Source organism: Lycium ferocissimum, chromosome 9, assembly GCF_029784015.1.
Source record: "Lycium ferocissimum isolate CSIRO_LF1 chromosome 9, AGI_CSIRO_Lferr_CH_V1, whole genome shotgun sequence".
Taxonomy (NCBI): domain Eukaryota; kingdom Viridiplantae; phylum Streptophyta; class Magnoliopsida; order Solanales; family Solanaceae; genus Lycium; species Lycium ferocissimum.
The window spans coordinates 29,885,709-29,893,459 of NC_081350.1; the positions used below are offsets into that span (position 1 = coordinate 29,885,709).

The window sequence follows — 7,751 nt, forward strand, 5'->3', positions numbered from 1 at the left end:
TAATGTATTTTAAAGTTTTGAAGATCACGTTAATGTGAGGTGCACTTTCTTCTCAATTAATGAGAGTACGTTCTAGTTATTGAACCATTATTGAACGCTCGCAAAACTTCTAAAGATCAATTAATGGAGGAAAGCTCTTAGACATGGAGATTGTCTCACAACATAAGTTCTATTTTGTTCTTCCCTTTGACTGATGAACCAACTTTTTGAATAGAGCTTCTTACCGCTTGTGTGAACACAACATAGATTATGCTAAAACAAAGTAATCTCTGATGCATGCCAAAAGACTGACCTTTTCTTTTGAAGACCATGTTGCCTAATAACATTTGATCTCAAACATTAAATGAAACTAAACTATACTTTCCGCAGAAAGTTAAACATAATTAGCGTCTTGGATAACACGTTTGGTGAGTCCAGAACAGCTCTTTTATGAATTTTAGTGAACATCTAGTGACTCAGTCATTCTCCTCAGGAATTAATGAAAATGGTCATCATGCTGCTACATAAATTCATAGCTAACTTTAGGTTGTTCAGCTAGCATCCTTACTGGTGGAAGATGTAAAATTGTAACCCAAGCTTACACCATCCTGATATATGATGATGAGGAAAATATTATAGAATCTCGTTCCACTGTGTAGAATCTCTTTTTCCTTCTCTCAGATTTCGAGGATTGAATAGCAAGCTATCTTAACATACTTTTTTTTTTAAAAAAAAATTGTGTGTGTGTGTGGGGGGGGGGGGGGGGAGTGGTTGTAAATTTAGGAAGTTCTTATCTACTAAATACTTATTCTTCCGTCCAATGAGTTGTTGTGCCGAGGGACTATTGGAAACAGCCTCTCTACCTCAAAAGATAGGGGTAAGGTTTGCGTACATCCTGCCGTCCCCAAACCCCACTTGTGGGATTACACTGGGTATGTTATTGTTACTTATTCTTCCGTCCAAAAGGGATAAAAAGGTAAACAAGAAAGAGAGGATATTGTTATGTGACCCAACTTGCATATGCCCTATATTGCATCTACAATTTGTAGCCATAACTCGTCATTAGATAGGAAGATGGTGACAACTTCATGAAGTGATAAGAATCAACAAAAGCTAAACAACCATGACTTCTTTTATGATGAAATGCTGACCACAATCTTTGCTCATTCAGAAAAGGTCTGAGTACATAGCCTACTTAAGGGAAAACTGAAGAACCTTTTAAAGACCATTTCAATTCCATCATATGTCAACATATCATTTTCATTTTTGATGAAAAGGTATGTTCTGCTTAGTTTGATTCTCTTTTAAATCAACGGTGTAGCTCTCAGAGCTCAAAATATCCAGATCACCTATGTGAAAGGTGGTATAATATGGACAAATTAAGGTTTTTCCTGTTATCTTATCGTGTGTTGGAAATCAAGCGCATCTTTTTCATCTAACTGGTCCTGAATTTTAATGGAAGTTCCCATTGATGTGGAAACCACGTATTAGTAGATTTAATGTAATGTACATCCATAGGATACATACTTTGGTAGCTAGTTTATTTGGACAGGAACAGAATCTTATCGTAAGATACATACTTTGGTACATCTTCATTTGGACAGGGACAGAATGTTAATGTACATCCATAGGATACATACTTTGGTGTCTAGTTTAAATCTTCGTTACCGGGATGAATTGTTCAGCAGTTCTGCTCATGTCCTGTATATTGTCTGTGGTTATAGTTATTAAGAAAAGAATATAGTTTCCAAAGCTTGTTGTTAATGACAGGAAAAGAACTCATACAAGAAACTAAACGACGTGGTTGAAGTGTCTAATTATTTAACACGTGCATATTGAACTGACATGCTTACTTCAGTTCACGGGACGATGAAACGTGGCATATACCCTCCTCTCTATAGCCCCCGGGCTTTGGTCTAGTGGTAAGAGCGCAACACACGATGCATGGATTAGGAGCAGATCATTAATTTGAGCTTGCCACAGAGAAAAGTCGGGTATTTAACTGGAGAAGGGTGGAGGGGACGAGCCCATTATCTATCGAGTTTCAAACCATGTGCTAGTTGACCTTTGGGGATTTCTCAGTTATCAAAAAAAAAAAAAAGAAAGATATGCCCTCCTCTCTCTCTGGGGTAGCAAAGGAACTAGTGGCATAGAGAAACCAGACTGGATTACCCATCTAATAGAAAGAACTGAATCTTCTTTAGCCCTCAGCAATTCTTTTGTGGTTCAGTGGAGGCATTGATCTTCTTCTGTTAAACAAAAATAACTGACATTGACATTCAGGTCTCATAATTCTGCAGTCTTATCTGAAAGAGTCAATTTTTAAATCTTGACCAAGACTGACTGCATGAGATGTTGAATTCTCCCCTTTGTTTTGTTTTATGGTAGATATGAATCTAGTCCAGAAAGTTCATTTGACAGTCATTAGTTCACTTTCCTCTGGATGTGTTTTTCCGGCTCTTATCCTTTCAACTTGAAATTGCTTCAGTTAAGACATTTTAAGGTGTTAAATTTTGTTTATGGCCTGCCAAGATAAAAACAATATGATGGTAGGTGAAAAGGAGTCTTTACTATCCAGGACTTTTCAACCAGACTTACAGACGCAATACCATTATATACAATACCTTTTGTAGGCCCAACCTGCAAAACTGCTTATTCTATTACAGATACGCGAGGGAAAAAAAGCTCTATACTTGTAGCAAGTAGAAATTTCCTCTGGTTGATGGTAGCTGCAATGCCGCTGACACATAACCCAACAACTTCAGTCATAAAAGTTTGTAGTACTGGCTCAGCTGCTTTAAAATTAGCTGTTAAACTTTTGCTCAGTTGTGCTCGTTGCAACCTGTATTGTCCAGAGAACATTTTGTCAAGTATGAATACAAAATGAAGTAGGAATGCTTTAAAGGCCTCAGAACTTTTTGTATGTTCCATACAGTGGTTGTAACAATAATAATTACTAACTTTGGATCTATAAGAACACTATTTTTCGATAGAAGAAATTTGTGGAATTAAATCCTTACTGTTTTCATTGCATACTTGTTGTACTGATAGGTTTTATTAAATTCCATCGCAGTGACATGTTGAATAGAGTGTTTACATAGAGCCTCATGAACAAGAGGATCCATATAGCCGGTCCTAACTAATTTGGGATTGAGACATAGTTGAGTGTAGGACCTAATACTATGCAGCCTTTAATCTTTTGTAGCGGAACAGACATGAGTTGTGTAAGGGGAAGGAACATTACATATGCATATTGCTACTATCATCACTATCACTGCCGAGACTATTACTAGTACTATTTCTGTAACTGTTTTAAGGGAGAAGAAGAGAAAATGAAATACTGGACGCATACGTGGTATTTAATGGAAATCAACAGAAAACAAAGACTTCTTGAGCAAATAAGTATTGCCTTGATTTAACTTGCAGGAACTTTTCGATTTCTTTACATTTTCTAGACCTTCATAACAAGTGCGAAATTAGAGATACTTGTAGCGAAAGCTGCTTCAGATTTGCCAATTGGAAATGTGGTTAACATGTGTGTAGTTGCTCCTTTGAAGAGTAGTTATACCTTATTCTGAATATTCAAGAGAAGGGAGCAAAGAGAACGAACATGTGGTGCCTCTTCTAAGTAATTTGCTTGGAAGGCCTAAAGGTGCTCAGGCTTAGTAAGAATACTAGTCTTTGTGCTAACCTTTGCTACATGCTTCTTCCATAAATAAAATACAGGGCATGCTGTTTTAGAATAATTTGTTTGGTTGTCAAGTCCTACTCTTGTGAAATAAGCTTAACAGGTTACATTTTCATTCCTTTGATTGTTTTTGTAGGCTTACATGCCATATGCTTGTCCTAGTTGGTGTTCTATTTTGAAAAGGGAAGTTATATAAGACTTGATTAGAAATTCACACTACTATTTTCCTCCTTCAATGTTACAATTCAATATCTTCTGTGCTATGTTTCCAAGATGAAAAATGAGTTGTTCCTGTTGAAGTAGGGATTAGATCCTGCTAATTTAGGATTTAAACTGCAGAATTTTGATAGTGTCGGAATACTAGTTCATCATTGACTGAAACATGAAAGCTTGATGGCTTAATACTAAAGAGGATTTTATACTTACCCCTACTGATGTCACAAAATTGCACACTGCACATTTCACTGATCGTGCCCCATATTGGTACATCAGCAGCATGCGGCAGTTGCCACAATTTACATGTGCTACCTGATTTGCTGTGACAATACCAGTTTATTCTTACTTTTGTTAGCAAGGATACGTAACTAACGGATTATGTGAAATATATCCATACATTTCAAAAAGCTGTAGAGTCACTTTACCTTCCATAGCTAAATTGACTGTGTGACAGCAAGAACATTGCACGCTTGTTGCTCCACGGATGTACATTAGTAATGTGTGGCAGCCTCCGCAAACCAACTGAGCCATCTCAGTGCCTGTTTAAGGTCCGCAACATGTAAAGGATTGTTGCTTAAGCCTAATACAACTTTAGGAGCTTAAATAAAGAGTTAAAATGTTCCAAAATGTTGAGGCTGTCAAATAGCGTGCTTACCCGGAGGTGGTACTGCTGTGACCGCATTGCAAACTGCACAGCAAACAGATGTTGCTCCAACTGGATAGAGTAATAGATTTCTGCATCCAGAACACACAAGCTGGCTCTGTGTTCCTGTTAGTCACCATATTTCTTCTTAAGATATATGTTCAAACAAGGTAATTTTGGTTTGGCATTAATTTACACTATTTTGTAAAGTGGCTTGATGCTCCTGGATTGTGAGACTGTTCCACCAGAAGGCTGAAGTGGAATTCAGAATTATTAAGCAATTAACAAGTTACTTACTTGTCATGGTTATAAATAAAGTATTTGTGCCCCTGACCTTGTCTTAATTGATTAGGTCTATTAAGAAATACTGTTTGATTATTTTTCACACTTCATCTACAAATGCTAAATTGAACATCTTTAAGGTTGGAAACTAAAGATATGAACTCTTGATCTCCCTACTGTAACCGTCAATATTTAGCTCATTGTTATGCTTGGCCATCCTTTCTGTTTCTACGTATTATTAGCAGGCAGAAAATGGGGAAGGAAGCACTCAAGGGTATGGCATAGTGGTCAATAAAGTGGGTTGATAACCATGAGGTCTCAGGTTCAAATCCCAACATAGACAAAAAACACAAGGTGATTTCTTTCTATCTGTCCTAGCCTTGGTGGACAGATTTACCTGGTGCCTGCTGTTGGTGGGAGGTGGCAGGTATCCCGTGGAATTAGTCGAGGTGCGTGCAAGCTGACACGGACACCACGGGTATTAAAAGAATGGTGAAGGAAAAATGTTATACCGTTAGCAGGTGGTGTAAATGGCGTTGGTGGTGTAGGATATGGAGCAAGTGGAACTGGCATTTTGAAGCTAATGGAGGTATTCCTTTACCAAGATCTCAAAAGCTTACTCCTTCAAAAACTTGGAACAGAGCAGCTGCTTTCATCTTTACCGTCTCCTGAAAAAATACGGAAAACTATACATGATTGAGCTAGCAACTAAAGGACCTGAAATTTTTTTCTGATGAAAAATGGATTTGAATACAAGTTATGAAATATGATTAGGGAAAAGGGGAATGGATGGTGAAGCTATTTGAATAACTTTGCATATTCATCTATTAGCAGTCAATATGCAACTTAAATTTCATACATGGTTTGTTACTTGTTCATCCACTGAGCATTTGAAACATAAGAGGAGTGAGGCAGACACAGACCTTTACATATGCAGATGTAAAGAGAGGGAGAGAGAGTGTGTGTGGGGGACTGAAAAGAGGATTGCGGGGGATAGATGATTCAGAGAGTAAGAAGAAAATGGTGGTGTTAAAAGTGATACTTTTTACCACGTTCCCTTGTGTTAAAAGTGATACTTTTTACCACGTTCCCTTGCATACTTCTTTTTCTAGTAAGGTGCTGTGTAGCTTTCATTTCTACTTTGGTTGGCTAGATTATGCCATTATGGTGATTTCTATTTCTCTTGCTGGTATATCAAGATCAGCTTTGTCAGGAAACTATGGGGCCCCTCCTCCCTCTTCTCTATCCTAGTTTCTTTTTCTCTCTCATACATTTAGTGCAACTCACTGCATGCACGTGAGTGATGAGTTTTAGCCAGGCACTCCTTTCTTCTGGGGCATTGGACAACTAAGATTGGGCCACGTTAATCAAGCTGAACAAGCAGGGTTTTGTTTTGGTGTCCCAGCAGAAACAAAGACCACTAGGTAAATTCCTCTTATTTGCGTAAGTCTTGATGGATAGTGTTACCTAGCGTCTGTGTTGGTGAAAGGTAGCACGTACCCGATGAAATAGACTAGGTGCGTATAAGTTGGTCCGTACACTCCATTGTAAAAAAGAAAGGATTGACGAAATTGTGAAACTTTTCGTCGGTGGTGGTCCAATTTGTGCTTGTCTTTCTCAACTTTCCATTTTCCCGTTTCTTCTCAATCCCCCCTTTTCACTTTGGTAGTTATAGTAAACTAAAATGAATGATTACTGCTTTGAGGTGCTTACAAGTCACGCAGCCTATTCTTCTGTGATGGACACTTGCCTATATCAACTGTGACAGGACCCAAGTAATAACGTTTTCAAGTTTCGTTATCAAATTCTCATTGAATTTTATGGTCTTCGAGTAGGGCCGTTTGTTGTACAACAATTGATAAGTGACTGCACATTATCTATGGGCCCCCTCCAGAGTAGTATTGGCAGCACACAGGATTTGCAAACAATCCAGTTTTCATGGGGGTTGAGATTCAGGGTGTACCAGTAGGTAACAATTGAATGACTTTTATCAAAAATTTATCTTCTTGTTTTGATGGGTAGATAGATGTACCATAATGAAACAGTTTTACCAGATTTGATTCGTTTCTGAGCTGGGAATGCACTATGTGTAGTGATTCACTTTACATGGTGGATTTCAATTTGTGGGCTCACTAATTTGGAGGTTGGTGGCCTTTTTTTAGAATGTCATGATCATGTATAACAGCTTCACATCAATCACAAGTTCAAAATACAGTATGATACCTCATTTTAAAGACACTGTACCCATAGAAGTACTGAGGTCCCATATTGTTTTTTAGTGTCTTAAATACGACGACATTGTACATGAATCTCTTTATTGTGTACAAGTTGGCAGAGCTTGGTGTTTTTTACTCCCTCCGGATAAAAAAAAAATGTTCACTTAATCTTTTTTTTTTGGGTAAAAAAAAAGTGTCCACTTTTTAAATTAAGAAACAGTTAACCTCATCTTTCCAAATTTGCCCCTATTAAGTGTTATGTGATCAAATCTCAATGCCTATTTAATTAGGAGTAGTTTAGTCAATTTACATATTTTTTTTCTTGGAGTGAGTAGTTTCTTAAGGGGTGTGCAAATGGCTAAGTGGACTTTTTTTTTTTATCCGAAGGGAGTAGTATATAAAGGAGTTGTTTCCCTCTATGGTGCACTTTTAGTCTAACGGTTAATGAAGTGTGATGAAAACCAGGATCAATGTTCAAATTCAGCAGAGAGCAAAAGGCGATAGCAGATACCTGGTGGAATATTTGAGGTTCGCGAACTTTGATGAGACACTACCTGTGTGTAAAAATTAGTAGTAATATAACTATGCTATTATAGAAATAGTAACGATTTGTAGGTTAGTCACTACTTGTATGTACAGGAGAAGACCGTATATCAAACATCTTAGCCAAGATTCAGCTTATCGAATCATATCTGTTGAATGGACAACTAGAAACATAAAAACCAGG

At 37.5% G+C, this 7,751-nt stretch overlaps 1 protein-coding gene across 4 annotated transcripts; it reads right to left on the minus strand.

The window, feature by feature from the left end:
• Positions 1 to 2,529: 2,529 nt before the first annotated feature.
• LOC132030217 (protein LOL1) lies at positions 2,530 to 5,869 on the minus strand. Of its 4 annotated transcripts, XM_059419747.1 has the most exons (6): positions 5,668 to 5,861; positions 5,321 to 5,476; positions 4,539 to 4,652; positions 4,309 to 4,422; positions 4,094 to 4,203; positions 2,530 to 2,821 (listed from the first exon to the last, which is right to left on the minus strand). In XM_059419747.1, exons 2-6 carry the CDS (start codon positions 5,379 to 5,381, stop codon positions 2,783 to 2,785), a joined length of 438 nt encoding a protein of 145 aa, XP_059275730.1. In that variant the 5' UTR covers positions 5,382 to 5,476; positions 5,668 to 5,861; the 3' UTR covers positions 2,530 to 2,782. The 4 variants fall into 4 exon arrangements, with proteins under 4 accessions (XP_059275730.1, XP_059275729.1, XP_059275726.1 ...); XM_059419746.1 differs by having other exon boundaries at positions 2,796 to 4,203; positions 5,732 to 5,869; XM_059419743.1 differs by having other exon boundaries at positions 2,796 to 4,203; positions 5,668 to 5,863.
• Between the last annotated feature and the right edge of the window lie 1,882 nt (positions 5,870 to 7,751).

Excerpts from the sequence above, each read along its gene's own strand:
- LOC132030217 (XM_059419746.1), bottom strand. The coding sequence starts at position 5,381 with ATGCCAGTTCCACTTGCTCCATATCCTACACCACCAACGCCATTTACA. Across the intron at positions 4,423-4,538 it reads CACAGCAGTACCACCTCCGG|GCACTGAGATGGCTCAGTTG; the intron begins GTAAGCACGCTA and ends GACCTTAAACAG. Across the intron at positions 4,204-4,308 it reads AGTCAATTTAGCTATGGAAG|CAAATCAGGTAGCACATGTA; the intron begins GTAAAGTGACTC and ends GTATTGTCACAG.